The 20176-nt window shown below is 50.9% G+C and overlaps 7 protein-coding genes across 7 annotated transcripts; 4 read left to right on the forward strand and 3 right to left on the reverse strand.

The window, feature by feature from the left end:
* Positions 1 to 1212: 1212 nt before the first annotated feature.
* Positions 1213 to 2326, reverse strand: BO72DRAFT_396428 (RTA1 domain-containing protein; the record flags this gene model as incomplete). The annotated part of the gene is made up of 4 exons (XM_040942028.1): positions 1213 to 1738; positions 1800 to 2025; positions 2086 to 2108; positions 2164 to 2326. 4 exons carry the CDS (start codon positions 2324 to 2326, stop codon positions 1332 to 1334), a joined length of 819 nt encoding a protein of 272 aa, XP_040805106.1. The 3' UTR covers positions 1213 to 1331.
* A 487-nt stretch (positions 2327 to 2813) lies between these two features.
* On the forward strand, positions 2814 to 3862 carry BO72DRAFT_474761 (RTA1 domain-containing protein; the record flags this gene model as incomplete). The annotated part of the gene is made up of 3 exons (XM_040947291.1): positions 2814 to 3038; positions 3096 to 3338; positions 3396 to 3862. Exons 1-3 carry the CDS (start codon positions 2873 to 2875, stop codon positions 3860 to 3862), a joined length of 876 nt encoding a protein of 291 aa, XP_040805107.1. The 5' UTR covers positions 2814 to 2872.
* A 210-nt stretch (positions 3863 to 4072) lies between these two features.
* On the forward strand, positions 4073 to 5564 carry BO72DRAFT_474762 (Zn(II)2Cys6 transcription factor domain-containing protein). The gene is made up of 3 exons (XM_040947292.1): positions 4073 to 4181; positions 4266 to 4984; positions 5073 to 5564. Exons 1-3 carry the CDS (start codon positions 4113 to 4115, stop codon positions 5503 to 5505), a joined length of 1221 nt encoding a protein of 406 aa, XP_040805108.1. The 5' UTR covers positions 4073 to 4112; the 3' UTR covers positions 5506 to 5564.
* A 971-nt stretch (positions 5565 to 6535) lies between these two features.
* Positions 6536 to 8792, reverse strand: BO72DRAFT_396437 (signal recognition particle subunit SRP68). Its single transcript, XM_040942029.1, has 3 exons — positions 8440 to 8792; positions 7217 to 8359; positions 6536 to 7159 (listed from the first exon to the last, which is right to left on the reverse strand). Exons 1-3 carry the CDS (start codon positions 8628 to 8630, stop codon positions 6646 to 6648), a joined length of 1848 nt encoding a protein of 615 aa, XP_040805109.1. The 5' UTR covers positions 8631 to 8792; the 3' UTR covers positions 6536 to 6645.
* Positions 8793 to 9149: 357 nt separating this feature from the next.
* On the forward strand, positions 9150 to 13646 carry BO72DRAFT_524575 (putative translation regulator (Cya5); the record flags this gene model as incomplete). Its single annotated transcript, XM_040949886.1, has 1 exon — positions 9150 to 13646. One exon carries the CDS (start codon positions 9150 to 9152, stop codon positions 13644 to 13646), a length of 4497 nt encoding a protein of 1498 aa, XP_040805110.1.
* Positions 13647 to 14042: 396 nt separating this feature from the next.
* BO72DRAFT_421364 (MCM DNA helicase complex subunit MCM3) lies at positions 14043 to 17507 on the forward strand. The gene is made up of 8 exons (XM_040942762.1): positions 14043 to 14253; positions 14315 to 14333; positions 14403 to 14454; positions 14517 to 14563; positions 14620 to 14725; positions 14782 to 15045; positions 15107 to 17166; positions 17236 to 17507. The coding sequence occupies exons 1-8, from the start codon at positions 14187 to 14189 to the stop codon at positions 17270 to 17272; spliced, it is 2652 nt and encodes an 883-aa protein (XP_040805111.1). The 5' UTR covers positions 14043 to 14186; the 3' UTR covers positions 17273 to 17507.
* Positions 17508 to 17986: 479 nt separating this feature from the next.
* Positions 17987 to 20041, reverse strand: BO72DRAFT_238908 (Spo7-like protein). The gene has a single exon (XM_040939912.1). The coding sequence runs from the start codon at positions 19586 to 19588 to the stop codon at positions 18212 to 18214; it is 1377 nt and encodes a 458-aa protein (XP_040805112.1). The 5' UTR covers positions 19589 to 20041; the 3' UTR covers positions 17987 to 18211.
* Positions 20042 to 20176: the final 135 nt, after the last annotated feature.

The raw sequence follows: 20176 nt of genomic DNA on the forward strand, positions 1-20176 counted from the left end.
CCATCAATGCAAGTGGTTCAATAGTCCTCCCAGTCGAGTAATAATGCGCCTGCATAAAACCTTACCCTGACAGGCGCCTTGCTGGAAGGGGAAATTTGCTGCCTTCGAGCATAAAACTAGTCTTGAAGGAGTATAAACAGGAACCGTCCACCCGCCGCCCGACGGGCGCTTCACCAAGACTGACTCGGGGGCCTGCAGACATGGCCAGTGGCAGTGTGCATGTATCAACATTCTGTGAATTAGTTAGTTAGTTACTGCTGATACATGAGTCAGCTATAGATTCCTAATCTTCAACCCCCGTACGGTTTTCACCTGGCAGGTAGGTAACTCAATCACCAATGGCAATCGTACCATTTGATAGAAAGGTGATCCGGCTATCAACCTTCCGGGTCGGCTTTTCCGGATGGCCCGTGCGGGCTGCATCTCAATCTTGGAATATTATGCTACGTACTACGGAGTAAGTCTGATTGACGGCGGGGAAAATCATGGCTGTACGTGGACTTTTCAGAAAAGACTGTGGTTTTTTCACCCTACGCTTGTTTAAAGTGTAGTATTCCTAAAGTGAATTAGCTCTGAATTGACAACATGGACAATACAATCGTTGCTGGACATGATGAGTAGGGCGGTAGAAGAATCATTTGGCCCACATAGATTTATCTCGTCAAAGGGCGGTACTGCCAATGCGGAAGATAGGACGAATGGTGATGCTGTGAGTTGGGTTGCCTATTACATTGCTGCTACAAACAATATCATAGATTAGTAGAATTCCTCGTTGGTGGATATCGCTATGCTTCATGCATTGCAGTCTCTTGCTGACCAATGTCGTGCCTACCATGGTGTTGTCTTGAAGCATTCCGTACTCTGCAGGCAACGTATGTAGGCTTTCATCGAATAGTCACGTTTTTTTTCTAGTGTGATATAAATTGATCAGATTGTTCATACTAGAACGCGTTTGCTTGGCGGAATCTATAAAGCTCGTTAAGTCTGACAATTGAGAGTTTTGGGAAAGACATCGAGAATGTCATGTTCTTTCGTGGCGCTGCAGAAGGTCGAAACCAGTGATCACATCAGCATGATTCATGCGAGACCATACCTTAGACGCTAGTATCTTTTTTTCTTCTAATTTCGATGCTAGATGTCGACATTGGAGGTTTATCTAGTGACTGGCATCACAATGCTACTATCTATCTGCAACGGATATATAACACGATCATGGCTCATTCATTGAGTGGGGCCCCTCGGTACAATTACTGGACAATTGGAAAGCAGCAACCACTAGCCATCTTCTCACCCTGCTAATTGACCCCATCCACCGAGTAAACCGAGAAGGCTCACCTGATAGTCCTGTTACTAGATTTCAGCAGTGCATTGATTTCGCTCGGGTGAATCCAGGCAAAGACCATCATTGCCAGGACCATCAGACACCCATCGAAGACGTACATGTACGCTTCGTGCGAGACCAGGTAGCCATTGTTGCCCTGTGCATACTCGACCAAGCGGAACAGAGAGCGGACAAGGATAAGAAGGCTGCCAGCATACAGGGCATACATGTGAATTTCCCAGGGTGGTTGCGACGACAGTACCTTCCGGGTGGGGCCGTCACGCATACCGATATGAAAGCGAATGCTAGTGACCGTGAATAGCGAGAAGAAGATTAGTTGGATGACCAAGCCAGCGATGATAATACGCTCGCCAGTCGAAAGGGCGCTGGCCGTGCCGCTGGCCATGATGCCGCCGCCTGCGCGGAATGTTAGTCCGTCGTGATTAGTTTGTGAGTTGGGTGGACTGGAAAAGCCTACCAGCGCCCTGCATCAGGAATGAAATAATGTCACCCAGCAGAAAGATTTTGGTCAACCACTCTCTCCGGATCCAACAGTATGCCTCCCCGTGGGTGAGCATGACGATCCGACCCAATTCCATGTAGATACTGGCCGCGAACAAGGTCGGTGCGATTAGGAGCAGAAGCGTCTGCACGATGTAGGGCTTCACGGTGAAGTGAGGACTTTGCGTTCCAGACACGGCGCGCTGGTGATCTTGATCAGCTTCCTTTATCCGTGACTGCGGTGGTAGTTGAGATATACTAACCCCAATGTAACCGATGAACTCAACTGAGCGAGACTGCGAGTCAGTGCTTTTCGCCAGTCATTCATTTGACTAACTCACAATAGCCGCCGACTACAAAGGGCACAAAGAACCATGTTCGTGTCCGAGCCACTTGGTAAGTATGAAAACCAGAAGCGAGTATAAATATAATGACCATCACAACGGCCGCACCAAAAGATGGATCGTATCTGTAAAGTCTGAAGGTAGAGACTTCACCTGCCATTTCCATAGTGGGTAGGGGTCAAGCTGCGGGAATCAAATTCGTCAAGAAATGCCTTGAAATAGGTCGAAAGAGAGAAGGTGGAAGGCGTCGCTCACACGTAGAAACCAGCAAACGTCTTGCAATGGTGCGTACGAGGAACACCCCGAACTTGTTTATGTACCTTTTTCAACCTACCTCCATTATTAGTACACTAAAAAAAAGGGGGTCCCAGTCATATTGCCTGCAGGTGGCATGCACCAATAGTAATACTGGAGGGACATCAATTTCTGGAGCTTCAAAGTCAAATCCTCGTTATCGTAGCCGTAATCGTATATGTCTTCATTCTTGCGGATGTGCGAGGAGTATAAATCATGTTTCTAGATCGTCACCTGCACGAAACAACGAATTCCCTGCTTTAATCCCTCAGTCCCATTTCCTTTTTACCTCACCCATTGTTCTCTCTCTTCTCTCAAGGGAGAAAATACTCACCTACTTTCTTGACCTCTACAGTGGCTTCCTCGCTCCTATTGCTGAATCCTCGCCAAGCTGTGAATACAAACGTCCCTCATGGCTGGCAACAACAAGATCGACTTCAAGCTCTATAGATACACTCCATCTAGAGCTGCAGCCGTCATCTTCGTGGTTCTCTTTTCCCTGACCACAGCGTACCATGTCTACCAGCTCACGCGGCGCCGAGCATGGTACTTTCTTGCTTTCGTGATTGGGGGGACTTGTTAGTAGAATCCCACTCTCCGACCACCAACAATGGAAAGCTGACGAGCGAGAACAGTTCAGATTATTGGATACATCTGTCGTGTTCTGGCCCATGACCACAAGGATTCAGTACCAATCTACAGCGTGCAGACAATCTTGATTCTCCTTGCCCCGCCACTATACGCAGCGTCGATATATATGGTCCTGGGCCGGCTCATAATCTACTTACGAGCCGAACGCCTGAGTATTGTTCCAGTACGCTGGATGACGAAGATCTTTGTCACGGGGGATGTAGTTGCATTTGTCATGCAAGCAGCAGGTTCGTACAGATTTTGACCATACTGCATCTGTGCTCAGGAACTAATCAATGCTGCAGGTGGTGGTATCATGGCAAGTGGCACTGTCAGCAGCTACAACCTCGGAGAACATATCACCGTCGGTGGTCTCTGTGTTCAATTGGCATTTTTTACCTTCTTTATGGGAACCTGTGCGCTCTTCCATCGCCGCATTCGCCAGTCACCTACAACGGAGGCGGTGGTAGTCACGGCGCGCCTGCACGGGAGGAGTACGAGGAGCTGGGAAGGTATCCTCCTGGGCTTATACATCGCCAGCATTCTGATCCTAGCGAGATCGATATTTCGCCTGATCGAATATGCGCAGGGCAACGATGGGTTTCTCATCAGCCATGAGGTCTTCATGTATGTTTTCGACTCGACGTTGATGGTCCTAACCATGGTGGTTATCAACGTATTTTACCCATCGATTGTTCTGGGTAGATTACAGAGAGAGCGAGGGGAGGAATTGGACACTCCTGCTGTATCTGAGACAGGGTTGCAGGAGTGAACGGGCACTGGGCAGTGAATTCGGGGTCTTCCCCCAGGATCCGCTAATGGAACCTTGAAGTTCGCCGAGTGGACCCGAAAAGTGTGGCAGTGCCAATCAAAGCTTCCCGCGTATTCGTACTTCGTACCTCGTACTTTTTTATCTTTCCTATACTCTTGCTTCACCTTTTCAGGTACTGCCTGAAAGACCCTTTTGTGCTTTTCATAATAACTCACTTGCACTCAACCCTACCATTAGATACACTGCCAGTATGCATACGCGGAGAGCACATCACAAGTCCCGCAATGGGTGTGAACAGTGCAAGGTGCGAAGGGTGAAGGTGTGTGTTTGCATGTGTTCTCTGGGGCTTCCTTTTCTCTGCCTTTCTTGCTTACTCGTTCAATAATACGGATCATCGAAATAGTGCGACGAAGTTTACCCCTGCCTGCACTGCGTAAAGCGTGGTATGGATTGCACCTTCAAACAACGACAGAAGACCTCCAACTCCGGAGAGAGACCCAGCAAGTCGCCCGACTCAATGCCCGCTGCGAGACGGATTGCTTCACCCGGTGGAGAAGACGCGTATGGCTCCTTCCATGCCAGGCTCGCTGAAGCCGCATTTGCATCACAAGAATGGTCTATGCAGGACCCCGAGCTGATGCATCACTATACCCTTCACACGTCCCAATCCCTTGCCCGGCGACAAGCCATGCAAGACACATGGCAGGCCGCGCTACCGCACATCGCCTACTCGTACGAATTCCTGATGCACGGCATCCTCGCGCTCGCCGCCGTGCACCTCGCCTACCTGAAACCGGAACGCTATAGTCGGTATCTGACGAGTTCCCGATTCCATATTGCCCTAGGTGTACGGTCCTTCCGGCGGACGCTTCTCGTCCCGTCTGTGGACAATTACTGTGCCCTTTTCGGCTTCTCCAGCTTGCTCATGGTCTACATCTTTGCCGCACCGGTGGATTCGGAGAGGGCCGATCCGCCACCCGGGGCTCTGGACACGATCCTGGACCTGTTCAGAATCTGCCGAGGGACGTTGGTTCTCAAACCATATTTGCCACTGCTCGCAAAGAGCCCTCTGGGGCCTCTCTTTCGTCACGAGTTCGACATTTCCTCGTATCAGAATATAGTGTAATCCTGCCATTGTTCCATACCTAGGCAGTCATTTGTCCTAGTCCTTTCCAACCTTGCGCCAATCACTGACCCTGGCGAACAATAGAGACATCCCAGAGTGTGCTTTGTTCGAGGGCCTGCACGACCAACTCTCCCGACTCCGGACCTTGATCCTCGAGATTGATCCTACATCAGAGTCGTGCCCGCGAACGAGCTGCTTGCAGGCGCTTGGACAGCTGGAGCTATCCTTTCGCGCGATCCTGAGCGCAGATCTGCCACTCGAGTGCGGCATGATCTTCATGTGGCCGCTCACGCTGGACGAAGAATTCTTGAACCTGGTGCGGGGCAAGCACGCGGTGGCACTGGTGCTCCTCTCCTTCTATTGCGCGCAGCTCCACGCCTTTGCCAATTACTGGTTCGTCGGTCAGAGGGGGCTGGAGTTGTTGGTCGAGATTGCCCAGGTCGTGCCTGCGCCGCTAGACGCGTGGTTGGAGTGGCCCAGAAGGGTGACAGGTCAGCAATTTCATGTCGTCAGTTAGTTTCTGCCACATCATTAAGATAGGTGCTACAGCAAGTCTTGTACACCGCGAACATATTGAGCCCTGCCCAAGTAGGTCAGGGTCTTCTTTGGGAGAAGCCATCTTGTAGCTTGTAGTAACTTTTTGGCTACAAGAAGGGTAACAAATAAATTCTTTATTTTGAATGTCTGACAGAACTCCCGCGAATACTGGCAGAACTGAGTAGAAAATTTAATAGCATTTGTTGCCACTGTGTTTAGCTCGAGGTATGGTATAGCTAAGTTGTAGTGATTGATATGAGTTAACATAAACGGCGAAGACTTGTTATGAAAGTGGTTGAATTGGTTGTTGATGGTATGGGTAGGACTTTGAGTCGGGCTATGTGTAGCTGTTGGTGTTATTTGATGCGATTAGCCTACCTAGTAGGAAACATCACATGCCAAGTAGCTTACGCTGTTGCGGTATTTGTTGTTTGGAATGTGCTAGAAGTCTAGTCTTACTAGTTGTCGAGATACAATATGTGTGAACGGCTATTGTTCAAAAGTTTGGAGTCTGGACTGGATGGTAGCGAGTTCTGAAGAAAGCTTGAGTTATAATATTATGAGACTCGTGTGGTATTGACGGAACGTGTTAAGACGCGTGGGGATGGTGGAGTTGGAGCCTAGTAGTTTTTACCAGCTTATATCCCCGCACCAGAAAGCTGTAGATCGGATGGCGCTAACCTAAACAGGGACGCTGTACTTTTGTACCTAAGTAATTGGCCGTTACCGCAGAATACGGAGTAGACAATTCAGTAGTATTGTTCATGCGGTGTAACTTTATCGACGCATGATGCAAGTTCCTTGTGGTAGGAAGGAGGAGAATCTAAGTGACGCATCGCGAGTCTCTGAAAGTGGACGACACCCTAGGCATAGTATGTGCAGATTGCATATCCTTGGTTTAGGCCTGCCGATCGGAACCAGATATACTGACGGTCAACATAGGGCATACGACCCAGAGCTCAAAAGCATTACTTGCATTGGCGATTTTGTTTCAGTCCAGCTTCGCTCAGCGCAACAAGTCATCACATCATATTCACTTTGGCTAAGGTATTATGTAGCTAACGATCAAACAGTGTGTCCTACTGAAGTGTAGATTCCCACCCAACACCTGGCTGCGTCCTTACCGACCGAACCCAAACCAGCCGCGTCGCCCGCCCTTCTTTTCTTCTGTAGTCGCTTCTTCTTCTTCTTGGGCCTGCGGCGTCACCTGAGCTACCGAGCTTTGACGAGGGTAGTCAATGTAGTTCCAGGCCACATCCAAGAACAAAGGCTTAACAGGAACTGGCTGAATCTGCAGCGGAAACGGGACGACATTCTTCAGGTCAACAGCATCGCCGGAGAATTCATGCAACCGCTCAATCACTGGACGCTGAGTAGTCGACCTCGCTTGCGCTTCGACGGAAAGCTTCTCGACAGTGACAAGGCCTCGGTATTGAGCCACCAAGCCTCGCAGAGTTGACCCCAAGGTGGAAATCTGGGTGTGTGAGATGTCCAGCTTCGGCGGACCCTCCGCGTTGATCGAGGACTGGAGAGACTCCGCAGATCCCGTGGTAAGAGACAAGGCTTGCGAAAACAGGGCAAGGGCATTGGTAGGTTTTCCGAGAATGCCATGCGAGCGCCCAATGGTCAAGCATCTGTGATTTAGAAAGGTCAGTAATTGCTTATGGTTTTCAGTAGATATAACAAGTTACCTCAAAGCGCGGAAGTAGCTCCGCTTGGCGTCTAGCTCGCGAACGAACGCCGAGTCTGCCGCAACTCCAGGTAACTCCAGAATAAAATCGATACTCTGCAAGGTGGAGTCATATAGCACGACTCTCTCACGCAGTCGCCCAAGTTTCTTGCCAATCGTTTCCTCCACTTTCCCAGAGCCCTTAGCATTCTTGAACTGCTTGGCGGGGCCTGCTTCAAAGGAGATACCATCATGCTCTCCGCACAAGACGCGATTACGTCCAATTCTCCATCCCACCAAACCGTAATTCACTGCCGTACGTGTAATTTGTAGCGCCTGCATCCTCTTATCGCTAGGATCGACGCCCTCGGCTGCTAGGTCATCAATTGCAGTCTTTGTGGCATCGACTGCATCCTGACTCGCAATGATTACACTGTCATATGCAGCGGCCTTGTCCTTTGGGGAAGCAGACTGGCCGGCGCTCTCTGATAGCCAAGCGGCAAGACGGGACTCCGCTGCAGCCGCAGATGCGAGAGCCTGAGAGATAGTGGCATCTTCGAGTGCGACCGTCCGCGATCTCCAGGTGATGGTTTCAGGAAGTTGCTGTACCTCCCCCTCGGCAGTCCTCCGTGTTCCAGAGGCCTCCTCTTTCAAGCAATTAGGATCGACCTTCTCAACTTCAGATCTGATGGTCGCATCGGAAGGAAAATAGCTGATTGCCAAGGACGGGAGAGGCTTAGACCGAGGGAGTTTCATCTGATATGCAGCGTATCTGAGACTGGGATCGACAGTTCCAGAGAGGAGGTCACGGAAAGCATCCTTCTTAACCTGCAGGCCTAGAGCCACGTAGATGACTCGGGCAATAGCATAATCTCGAAGACACTGTTCCCACTTGCGCTTCTCCAGGAACATCGCTCCCGAGAGGGATGCCAAGTATGCGCGTGCCTCTAGCACATCAACATCAGTGGCCCCCGAAGTTGCCTGATCCTCCAGAATTGTGACCAAGTGGTTCGCATAGGTGGTAGCTCGGTTTAGTCGTGCAATGATGTGACTCCGAGCAGCACCGGCGATCCCCTTGGCAGACGGATCTGCCGAATGCGCGGTCTTCTCGTGCATCGCTTGCGCCCATGCTCGTTCAGCGCTGGTGAGTAAGATGTGGACGTATCTGCGAAAGGGAGAACCCAGATCTGAGTTAGTGGACTGTTGTGACAATACCAAGGAACAAGGTCGAGGAAAAAAACCTACTCCACATTCTTGCTCACATCCTCTGCACTAATGGCAGGTTTGGCAGTGTACTTCCGGCCTTTGGGGGTTGTCTGTCCAAGCCGCTTCTGAAGCTTGTGCAGCTTCCGGCTTGTGTATGCATGGTAAGCATTATAATTTCCAGTGAGAAGAGTCTCCTCCCGGTGAGCAAAGATGAAGTCGGTAATGTCCATCTTCCTGGTGATTCTATCGATTATCGATTATCGATTGATTGACCGAGGTATTGCCAGGTGGTGGTGCTGTTCCCACCCGAGCAGTTGCGGGTTGATGTGGTCAAGTCTCGGCCAAACAATCGGCCGGCTGATTTTGCGGGTGTTGCTTTTGCAGCATCCAACCTCCAAGCTTGTTGCTACACCTCAAAATTTCCTTCCGCAGCCACCACCGACCCCTCCCCAGACACCAAACCTCCCCCGTCCGCCGGAATATACCTGAAGCTCGAAGGTTAACGCTTCCAAGCTCACATTTCCCCCCCTTGCAGCCTGGTGTGCTGGCTAGTAGCACATCTTCGGCAGTTGGCATAGTCTTTCTTCGGCGTGGTACGACTAGTCTCCCTTCGCAGCGCCTCAGCCCATGCTCGATTGGCTGTCCGACCGAAATCTAACTCGTTGTTTCCAGCCCAGGAACCCGATATGTTATGTATAGCAGTCAATCACCGGTGATAATAGGGTTAGACGCCGCAATTCTTCGAGGTGATGCTGGAACGAGCGGCGGGATGTCTTGAAAACGCGGGACGACGTTTCTTTCGAGATTCAAATGGTGCCATTCGAAGCCGAAGGTCGTTTTATACCAGTCTTGTGCAATACCCTGCGACCAACCTGGAGTTTCATCATGGCTCTTCGACCATCCAGTCGCCGCAAAGACCTGTGCCGAACGATTTGAACGCCACTCCGCAACTCAACGATACACGAACGCCACCCCCAGTACTCGATTTCTTGTATCCGCTTCCGACCCAGCAATTTGCAGCCTCCTGCCTCTATCGTGTCCAGAAACGGCTCGTCCCGCGTCGAAGGAGAAGGACGGCCCCTGGCTTGACGAGGCGAACCTACACATCGCAAGCTGAGGATCTTGAAGAAGAGGGGACAAGGAGAACCGATACCTCGCAAGCTGAGGATTTTGAAGAAGATGAGTCAGGGAGAACTCATACATCACTAGCCGAGGATCTTGAAGAAGAGGAGGACTTTTTCGACGCGGCGCAAAGTGGTCAAAGTCCTGGTCTGAAAGCAAAGAAGAAAGCTTCAGATAGGTTCCTCGACCCCGCTACTCTAGAGGAATATGAGGCCTACGATGGTGCATGGTCTCGTTATGTCGCTGCTGGTCATCCTACACAAGTCAATGCGGCTCTCATAGCGTTCCTTAGGGATTCAAACAGGCATGTGGATCATAAACGTGCTAGAAGAGTGTTAAATTGGATTCCTCTTGAGTCACGGTCCGAAGAAGACTACTTGAACATAGTCAAATCAGCTCTAGCCACCAACAAACTGCCAGAGGCGGAAGATCTCTGCGCAGAAGCCATACGTTATGGCATTGGCATGAAATGTTGGGCTTTTCTTCTGGTTCATTATGCGAGTTCCTCGCAGTGGGATTGGGTACAGGCATTCTGGGACCTCGGGTCATCATTCGCGGAGAACGACCGCGCTCAAACGTGGAGCGCTCTCGTTTCGAATTTGAATATGTCTACTCTTGAGGACCCCATGACTGGCTTGGCAGACTATATACAAGAGCAGACAGAGAGCACGTCGCTACATGATCTTGCTCGCTTTTTGCTCGACAACGCTTGTACCAGCCAAGCATTCGTCGAACAATCATCAGTCGATGGTATTTTGCTAGTTTTGCAAAAATACAACAATCTTGGCATGCTCAAGCCTGCACATTATATCAAATTTCTCAACACAATTCGGACAACCGAGAACCGACAGATATTTGTCCGCTCTATCGTGATATATCGGAACTTTCGTTGGAGGATGGATGGCCACGCTCCTTCAGCAAAACTTTTGGGCCATTTGGTGAGGCGCCTTGCCTCTTTCGAGATCACGGCTGGGCTTTTGTACTTTCTTGATGAGTTCACCCATTTTTATGGAAAGCCAACCTTGGACGCTTATAAGCACGCGCTCGTTGCTTTCTCCAAAGTTGGTGACGTTGACAACGTCAATGATATTTTTGACAAAATGGTATCCCACCATGGCAGGCCCCAAAGCCGAAGGCTGGTGACTCCTCTTCTTTACGTGCATGCACGAGTCGGTAACGTGCGAGAAACGTTGCGTCAATTCTATCGCATCCCTGAGGAATTCGGTCTTCGCCCAAATACAGTCTGCTGGAATGTTCTGCTTACAGCCTACGCCAACGCTGAGGACTTGAGTGGATGTTTCAAACTCTTAAGGGATATGTTTGACCAGGGCATGGAACCGAGTTCGCATACTTTCGGTATTGTGATGGGTCTCTGTGCCAACCGGGGCGATGTCCAGGGTGTCCGTGACTTGCTCGAGTTAGCAAAACAAAATCACGTACAGATAACGGCTCCCTTGATCGATACTATTGTGGAAGCGCACTGCCAGAACCAAGAGTTTGAGGAGGCGGAGTGGGTTGCGCAGACGTGCCTTGGGTTGGACGTTACAGGTTCGCGTGTCAGAATGTGGAACGTCCTACTGTGGAACTACGCTTTCAGAATGGACTTGGAGGCGATTTCTCGAATTCGCTCGCTCATGGATGAAGCCACATTGCTCCCAGATAGCATGACCTATGCCGCTCTCATGCTGAGTCTAGTTCTCATTGGCCAAACAGAGAATGCTCGTCGCATTCTGAGAAAGCTTCATCGCAACAATCGCGTATATGCCACCGAATTTCACTACGCAATCATCCTGTATGGGTACGTGAAGAAGAGGAACCGAGATATGGTACATGTGATTTTCAATGAGATCCAGGAGCGATTCGGAGAGGCTGGTCTTGCTTCAAGGCTCCTTGTTCTCAAGAGCCAACTGCGCCGAGATTTGCAATTAATCACCGCTGGTGGCGGTGGCGCTGCCGGCGCATATACTCGCTTGGAAAACGCAGAGAAGTTCCTTAAGGAGACCATCTCAGAGTTCCACACTAACAAGACAGCAACAAAGGCTCCTGTACTGGGCGCTGGCAGAATGTCTGCCAAACAGGCGTTCCCTACCGCATACTACGAACACATGATGAATGCCTATGGAAGGCGCGGAGCTGCTGGGCGAGCTCGAGAATTATTCCACGAGTTCATCCAGAGTCAACGAACATCACCTGACGATGATGCTCTCGAGTTAGCCCCAGTTCGCCTACTAACAGCGCTGATGCTTGCTCATATCAGAGGCAATGAACCTGAAATGGTCGAAGAATACTGGAACATAGTTTTCCCACGCGCCATCAAGATGGCTAGTCGACCGAATATTGAGGCATGGTTGTCCAGTCCCAGCAATTCCGACAGCGCACCGCTTCCGTCTCACAAGGAGCTCGTCGTCAGCTCCGAAGCCCACAGTGAATATAATGCGGACGAGACCAATGCTGACGCAGCAGAGACTGCGGGCTTCTCCATCCTTTCTGCTCATCGCTTCATGCTTTCTCGGGCTCTTTCGTTGTTCATGCGTTCTCTGGCTTACCGAGCCGAGGTTCGGAGAATACCTCAAGTCATCTTGGAAGTCGAAAGTGCAGGTTTCGCTTTAACCACCTACAACTGGTCTACTTACGTCCAGATGCTTGCATCCTCATCCGAGCCGTCGGATCAACTCGAGGCATTCACCATGTTCGAGCATCGATTCATGCCTAACTTCCCTGGATGGAAATATCTGCGCCGAGGATTTGGTCTCAAGCCGCACGGTGTACCCTCTACCATCGATGTTGTGGAGACAGGCCGTCCCAAACCCCCACACCTGCTTGGTAGAGAAGGTCGACGGTACTGGAGCAAGATTCAGCCAGACTTCATGCAGCCTACTTATGTATCAATGGTATACCTGGCTGCTGCCTTGAAGGCGTTCCGAGAAAGAAGTGTCAACGATGGACCCGCGGAAATCCAAGCTCTATATGATCTTGCGCCGAAGACAGTCGATGCGGTTGCCGAAATCCCTTACCTTCGTGACAAGTTCCAAGGTGTTCTGCTCCGTGGTCGCGCACTACGAACCGACACTCCAGCCAACGAGCGTGATGAGTTCGTATGGACAGGAGGTATTCTGGGAGCAGGCGGTCTCACGAGGACTTTCTCCAGAGAACATGAGCCAGTGGATGAGGAACTTCCTGATGATACGGCGACTACGGAAGGTGACGAGCAGGCCGAAGAAGCTGCAGACTTTGAAGAGGCTATCCCGGATATCGAGGAGTTCCGAAGCCTCTTCATGAGAACACTGGAGAAGTCGGATGAGTATGACATTGAAGTTGAAGCCCGCCTGAACAGGAGACGCAAGGCAACAGGTACCAAAGAGGAGCTAGGGGACGATGAACGGAACCAGTCTGTTCGTGAGGAAGATCTCTACGAAGAAGATGAGCTCGACGAAGAAGCTCCTGCAGATGCTTCAGAGGAAGCTTCTGTAGATGTCTCTAAGCAGCTTCCGGATGATTTCCCAACCGAAGACTTCTTCCAGGAGCAACCGGATGAGCCGCCATCCGACGACTTTTTCCAGGATGAACCAGATAAGTTACCATCCGACGACTTTTTCCAGGAGCAACCAGATGAGTTTCCCCCCGAAGACTTCCTCGAGGACAATCACGAGGAGACCGAACGGGAAGCTCAAATGGGAACGGCACGGACAAGCCCGGAAAAGGATTCCGTAGAAACTCAGCAGGAGGCACCAGAGGAAGCCTCTGGAGAGGTCCCAGCGAGGCTTCAGGAAGAGTTGCTGGTGGAGATTCGGGCTGAGCCTCTGCCGTCGGAAGATCTCTTTGAAGTTCATCACGACGAAACCCTATCCAAGGCTCAGAGGAGTGCTCAACCAGTGAGTCCCGCACAGGACACGGGAAAGCCCCAGGAGGAGGATCAAGTCCGAGCCGTTCAAGAGTCTCGTGGAGTCCAGGAGGGTCCACCAGGAGACCACGGAGAGAATCTTGAGAAGGCACAGGAAGAGATCCAGGAGGAGGCTCATGAAGAAGCCCAGCAAAGTGTTGGAGTGAGGAACCCCGAAGAGAAAGACGGCCGGAAGTCTCAGGAAACAAGTGGTCAAGAGCCCCAGGAAGAGGACCGACAATAAGTTAGGCCAGGTGTGTAGGATATAGGGGTATTACGGTGTACATATAAGAACATTCTCCTTGTATATTATTCATACAGACTTGTACTAGACTTTGCGGCTCAGCGTTTTCTATATAATTGTATTCACATGATTGACACCCATCCAACTTGCTTTTGCAGAAAGACGAGAAGGAAGATCTTGAATCATCTGTTATGTAGGTAACTAGTTAATTAGTTGATTAGCTGAGTTAGTGAGTGGTTTATGCACTTCGTAGAAGCTGACTCAGCAATACAATCATAATTCACCTATGCAAGGCACGCTTTACGCGTTCTGTCGCAGGACGCGCTCTAATATTACCCGATTCAGATGTCGCGTTTGAACCCGAAAGAACGGTTTCTCCGCCAACCCACCCTTCCATCAAGATCAAGCAAAAATCACCATTCGCATCCCCGCGCTTGCACTTTGACCCCAGAGATAGAGGTCCCCCATTTTCTTGCTACTTCATTTCCACTTCGATTATTTTGAGATACCCTTTTCGTTATTAGCAAGAATCTGTCTGTCATGGAGGGACAATTCGATGATGCCGCACAGGATCGTGTGCGTGCCGCTGTCGAATTTCTCGATCCAAGTAAGCCAATATGACCTTTGATCCTTTCGGCGTACAGCGTACTGATTGCTTGACATTGCAGGTGATGCTAGAGCACGCAGGTCTGTTGGCCTCTGACTACCATAGCAAACTGCCTGCTTTGCGGTAATAAGGGTCTAACTTGGAATTAGTTATCGAGCCGATATCTTGTTGATGCTGAACAGAGGGCTACGGCGGTTAATAGTGAGTTGTGGTTATCTGTATACTTCAGGCGACTTAGCCTAATCACTATGCTATGGTTGTAGGTCAGCATTGATGAGATTCGAGCACATAGCCGTGAGATGGCTGATGGGTAGGATGCGCCCGCCCCTCTACTTCACCCGAATCACATTGGCTGATAAATTACAGTCTTCTCACATCTCCCTACGAATACACCGATGCCTTCGAGAGGGCCTTGAAAGATATCATTAAGACACTGCCCAACCGACCGTCGAGAGAAACTGCAGACGATGTGGTATGGCGATTCCGATCTCGAGGACCGCTTGCGCAGCAGGGATTAACAATGTCTAGCATTATCACTGTGGCTTCGTTGGCGCCTTTGGAGAATTTTCCTGCAACCCTAGAACCCTCGGCTCCTCACATCTGAACCGGATGATCTCGTTGGAGGGAATTGTGACTAAGTGCTCCTTGGTCCGACCGAAAGTTATTCAGAGTGTACATTGGAGTGAGCGCACCAAGAAGTTCCTCACCAGGAAATATGTCGACGCGACAATGACTGCGAGTGGAGCAACTAGCATGAGTGTTTACCCCCAAGAGGACGATGAGAAGAACCCAGTACGTTTTTACATGAAATGTGGCTAGAGAACCAATTCTGACATTGTCCGACTTTCCTCAGTTGACCACGGAATACGGCTACTCGACCTACATGGACCACCAGACTATTTCGATTCAGGAAATGCCTGAACGGGCACCGGCCGGCCAACTTCCGCGCAGTGTGGATGTGATCTTGGACGATGACTTGGTCGATCGAGCCAAACCCGGAGACAGAATTCAGCTTGTCGGCACTTACCGTACTCTGGGTAACCGAAACGCATCTTCCACATCCGCCACTTTTCGCACGCTCGTATTAGCCAACAACATCATCCAGCTGGCATCTAAATCAGGCGGTGGCATCGCGCAAACTACCATCACCGATACCGACATTCGAAACATCAACAAGGTCGCTAAGAAGAAGAGCGTGTTTGAGTTGCTATCTCAGTCCCTCGCGCCCAGTATTCACGGCCATGACTACATCAAGAAGGCGATCTTGCTTATGCTGCTTGGTGGCATGGAGAAGAATTTGGACAATGGAACTCACTTGCGTGGTGATATCAACATCCTCATGGTCGGTGATCCGTCTACTGCCAAATCACAGCTCCTTCGCTTTGTTCTGAATACCGCACCGCTTGCTATTGCAACCACGGGTCGAGGATCTTCTGGAGTCGGTCTTACTGCTGCTGTCACTTCCGACAAGGAGACTGGTGAGCGCAGACTTGAGGCCGGTGCTATGGTTCTTGGTGACCGTGGTGTTGTCTGTATTGACGAGTTCGACAAGATGAGTGATGTTGATCGTGTGGCTATTCACGAAGTGATGGAACAGCAAACAGTCACAATCGCAAAGGCTGGTATCCATACGAGTCTGAACGCTCGATGCAGTGTCCTGGCTGCCGCCAATCCTATCTACGGTCAATACGACCCTCACAAGGACCCGCATAAGAACATCGCTTTGCCCGATTCTCTCTTGTCGCGTTTTGATTTGCTTTTTGTTGTGACGGACGACATCGAAGACGCTAAGGACCGAATGGTTTCCGAACACGTCCTTCGTATGCACCGCTACCGCCAGCCTGGCGCTGAGGAGGGTGCACCGGTTCGTGAACAACAGCATCAGACCCTTGGTGTCGGTCTAGAGGACAACCAGGATTCAAACCATCCCACTGATGTCTACGAGAAATTCAATGTCATGCTACATGCTGGCATGGCCAACCAGCGGAGCAAGAACAAGAACGTCGAGATCCTGAGCATTCCCTTCATCAAGAAGTATGTTCAATACGCGAAGACTCGTGTCAAGCCCGTGTTGACCAAGGGAGCTGCCGACCACATTGTATCGACTTACTCGGCGCTGAGAAACGACGATTTGGCCGGCAACCAGCGCAGAACGTCTCCCATCACCGCTCGTACTCTCGAAACCCTTATTCGCTTGTCCACAGCCCATGCCAAATCGCGCCTCTCGAACAGAGTGGAAGAACGCGATGCCAAGGTCGCAGAATCGATCCTGCGATTTGCCATGTTCAAGGAAGTGCTTGAAGACGAGCGACGGAAGAGGAGAAAGGTCACTACTTTTGACGAGGACTCGGAAAGCGATGACCTCGATTCTGAGAGTGATGAAGATACCCCTGCACAGACTGCAAGCGCGACCCCCCGATCTACCAGACGGGGCGGGATGAGAACTCGCAGTGCCAATGGTGTCTCGACCATAACCGAGGATACCGAGATGGATGCGGAGGGAGACAACGTGTCTGAGGATGGGGATGGCCTGTACAACTCCAGTCCCCGTGGCCAGCGGCTTCGCTCCAGCCGGACTCAGCCCGAGTCGCAAAGCCAGTCTCAGATGTCGGTAGCATCGTCCCGTCCGGCGTCGCAGCTGGTCGAGTCTCAGACGGACACCTCGCAGTCGCAGACCGCCAGCCTTTCGTCTCAGCCTATCCAGCCTGCCCGTCTGACGGTCTTCCGCCAGGCTCTGGGCCCGCTGATGGGCACCCGCTTGTTTACCCACGGAGACACCGCTGACGTGGAGGAGCTTATTGGCGCGGTCAATACCGCTATTCGCAGTGCTCCCTCACTTGGCGAGGGCCACGTCTTCCAGCGTCCGGAGGCCCTGCAGGCCCTGCGGGCTATGAATGAGAGAAACGAATTGATGTAAGTCCCAACTGACCCCCTATGCTTCACTGTCAAATCATAGGACTAGATCTCTAACCACGAATACAGGTACCTTGAGGATGATGAAACTGTTTACAGAATTTAATGAGCTATTCGGTTGAGGATCTTTTCGGCATAGAATCTGGGGTGTTCTGTTGTTGTTGTCACGAAATCAAGCAGGGTTGTATGTGCATGGTATTTTTTTGTTACACGACGACTTTGTTCTACATAATCGACATTTGGAGAAAGAAATGGCGTTCTTCGGAGTAATTTCGGTTGTGTTGCTGAGAATTTGAAGTAGTCTATGTATCATCGAAGTGATAATACAGCTATATTTGATTATGTGTATAGCCTACCTAGTGGTATCCTACCTTTCTCTCAATCAAACACTCCACATAATAGATCACACCAGCCCCAAACCTATTCCGCCATAGTGTACAAGAATTCCAGGTGTAGTAGACAACGCAGTGCCTATATCCAGGATCCACACACCAACGGACCATCACGATTGTCACTATGCACGTACCTATATCCAGTCCCTTTTCTAGCTTTCGTCCTATCTATATCATTTCCTCTCTCACATCTCATCTGCTGAGAGACAATAAACAAGAATCCAAAGTTTTTACTTATTCACTCACTCTACTTTCAAGGTTTCAATCATTCCATCATCCTTCCTTGATGTCCAAATGGCAACATGAATACAAAGACATAGAGATATAACAGGGTATTAAAAGGAAGAGTAGAGGGGGTGGGGTTGGGGTGAAGAGGGAAGAAATATGGCGATAGAATAGAAGAAGAATAGAAGAGAGGCCACACGCACACGCACACACACACACACACACACACAGGAAGAAGAAAGTCTACATGAAGACAATAGGACGTATGGCGCTGGAGAGACGGAGGAGGATGGGGAGGGGACCCGCGGGGTATAATTTAACAAACATGTGCGATTGGGCTTAGGGATTTCTCAGCTGGAGAATTAAGCCTGACACCCTTGCTTTATTTGCAGTATATTCCTTTACACTTTTTCTTGAGAGATTCGCTTTCATTTTATATCGACCGGAGTACTGCTTCTCATTGAGGAGGAATCTTCGGATGAAAAAGATGGAGTGCGCAGTACACCCTCGCGGATTTGTGCCTGGGTCAATGGCGAGAGCCCGCGAGTGATTGCTTTGGTGCTTTTCTTCTTGCGCTGCTGCTGCTGCTGTTGGTGATGTTGCGCGTGATCTAGGTGGGCGATTGGGCTCAGGCTGCCTCGGCGCGGCCGGCCGCTGATCGACGATCGCGATGGTGGCCGCTCGTCCGTGTCCACGGGAGTAGTGCTCCGGGATGGGGTTCGGGAGTGCGATTCGGAGCGGGGGCCCCGTCGCGCGGGCGATTTGGACTCGAGACCGTGTTTCGAGGAGATACTGGAGTGGTGGTGGTGACGGGGTTGGAGCCCGGATTCTGCGGATCGGCCGAGCGTTGCTGCGGCGAGTCGGCGACGCTGGGAGGTCTTCCAACCGGATCCAAGCCACCAGAACCAGCCGCGGTCCTGCTGGGCGATCTGACGCTCTTTCTGGAGCAGCTTCTGACGCAATTGAGCGCGCCGCTCGTTCTCTTTCTCCCAGAAATCGGTGCGATAATCGTCCCAGTTCTCGCGGAATTCGGGAGAGAACGATTTGGGGAGGAGGAGCAGTCGGATGTAGTCACCCCCTGGGCTTAGATCTTCCTGCACAAGGCCCGACTCTGTGTCCTGCCCGTAATACTGCTGATAGTGCTGCCGACTACCGCGTTTCTCGGACACAGGGCGCTCGATATAGTGAAAATCCCCAACGGGAGAAGGGGAGAAGGGGTCGATGAACGGAAAGAGGAAGGAGATGTATGAGAGCAACTCCTGCCACCAGGGACCTCGAATGACGATGATTTTGGTATTCATGGTGCGGAGGCCACGGTTGGTCACGGCGAGCCAGCGCCGCGGCCACCGCACCCCGCGCTCCCATTGTCCTGTTCCCCAGACCAGCAAGGCAGTGACCACGCCTCCGAGTAGAGCGACCTTCTCGCCCATCTCGACCACCCAGTAGACCGATCCGCCCACCCCGCGGCCATCCTCGCGGGGCCGGAGGAAGAGCGCGTAGGCGAAATAGGTAATCCAGATGGCCAGCAACAGCAGGAAAAAGGTGTTCTGCCTTCGACGTTCACGCAGGGCTAGATATTGGGCTCGCAAAGAGCTTTCCAGTATAAGGAGATTAAGGTATATCTGGGGTGGGGATGAAGGCAGGTTCGAGTATGCGTCGGGCGTGGCCGGGCGTGGCGGGGAAGAGGAAGAGGCATCATCGGATGTCGGAGTCCCATTGTATGGGGCGGCCACAGAAGTCGACGAGTCGGACGATTGTGTCGCTGAAGAGCCTTTGACAAGCTGATCGAGGCTGGCGGAAGCCATGGCGTCCTCGAAGCACGCAGTAAAATGCAAGAGGAAGATAATCCAGCTGCAGATGGGGAGGAAGATCGGAGGATCCCTTGTGGAAGTAAGTACAGTAAGTACAGTACAGCACAGGGCAGCGAGATTCAGGCGCGCGCGCGGATCAGATGAATCGAAAAGGTGCCAAAAACAGAAACAGGAAAATGAAATGGCCTTTGCGGCCCTACTCTATCTCATCGCATGAACGAGAAAAGACCGAGTTCTGGGGGAGGGGAAGATATGGAGATGGAGATGATGGCTGGGAGGGTAAGACTGGGAAGAAATGGGAAGCAAGCAAGCAATCAATCAATCCATTCATTCATTAACATTAATCGTCATCTGCCAAATTGTTGGCCGTTGAGGCTCCACCACAACCACCTCCTCCATCTTTTTCTCCATCTCACTTCAACAACAACTCACTCCACTTCTCGATAAACCTGAATTAATTCTTATCAAGATTACCTTTAGTACCTGACTAGCTAAGTCGTGTACAATGGTCTTATTATAGCAAAACCTACTCACCTACTCACTCTATTCGTCATCTTCTGCGGGCTCGAACTGCTTAACTCC

This window comes from Aspergillus fijiensis (genome assembly GCF_003184825.1).
Source record: "Aspergillus fijiensis CBS 313.89 unplaced genomic scaffold BO72scaffold_6, whole genome shotgun sequence".
Taxonomy (NCBI): domain Eukaryota; kingdom Fungi; phylum Ascomycota; class Eurotiomycetes; order Eurotiales; family Aspergillaceae; genus Aspergillus; species Aspergillus fijiensis.

Bases quoted from the DNA above. Each gene is read 5' to 3' on its own strand.
- BO72DRAFT_421364 (XM_040942762.1), top strand. From the start codon at position 14,187: ATGGAGGGACAATTCGATGATGCCGCACAGGATCGTGTGCGTGCCGCT. The intron at 14,726-14,781 runs GTATGGCGATTC...AACAATGTCTAG, and splicing joins GAGAAACTGCAGACGATGTG to CATTATCACTGTGGCTTCGT. The intron at 17,167-17,235 runs GTAAGTCCCAAC...CCACGAATACAG, and splicing joins AATGAGAGAAACGAATTGAT to GTACCTTGAGGATGATGAAA.
- BO72DRAFT_238908 (XM_040939912.1), bottom strand. From the start codon at position 19,588: ATGGCTTCCGCCAGCCTCGATCAGCTTGTCAAAGGCTCTTCAGCGACA.
- BO72DRAFT_396437 (XM_040942029.1), bottom strand. From the start codon at position 8,630: ATGGACATTACCGACTTCATCTTTGCTCACCGGGAGGAGACTCTTCTC. The intron at 8,360-8,439 runs GTAGGTTTTTTT...TCCCTTTCGCAG, and splicing joins GATGTGAGCAAGAATGTGGA to ATACGTCCACATCTTACTCA. The intron at 7,160-7,216 runs GTAACTTGTTAT...TCTAAATCACAG, and splicing joins AGCTACTTCCGCGCTTTGAG to ATGCTTGACCATTGGGCGCT.
- BO72DRAFT_474762 (XM_040947292.1), top strand. From the start codon at position 4,113: ATGCATACGCGGAGAGCACATCACAAGTCCCGCAATGGGTGTGAACAG. The intron at 4,182-4,265 runs GTGTGTGTTTGC...TCATCGAAATAG, and splicing joins GCAAGGTGCGAAGGGTGAAG to TGCGACGAAGTTTACCCCTG. The intron at 4,985-5,072 runs GTAATCCTGCCA...GGCGAACAATAG, and splicing joins TCCTCGTATCAGAATATAGT to AGACATCCCAGAGTGTGCTT.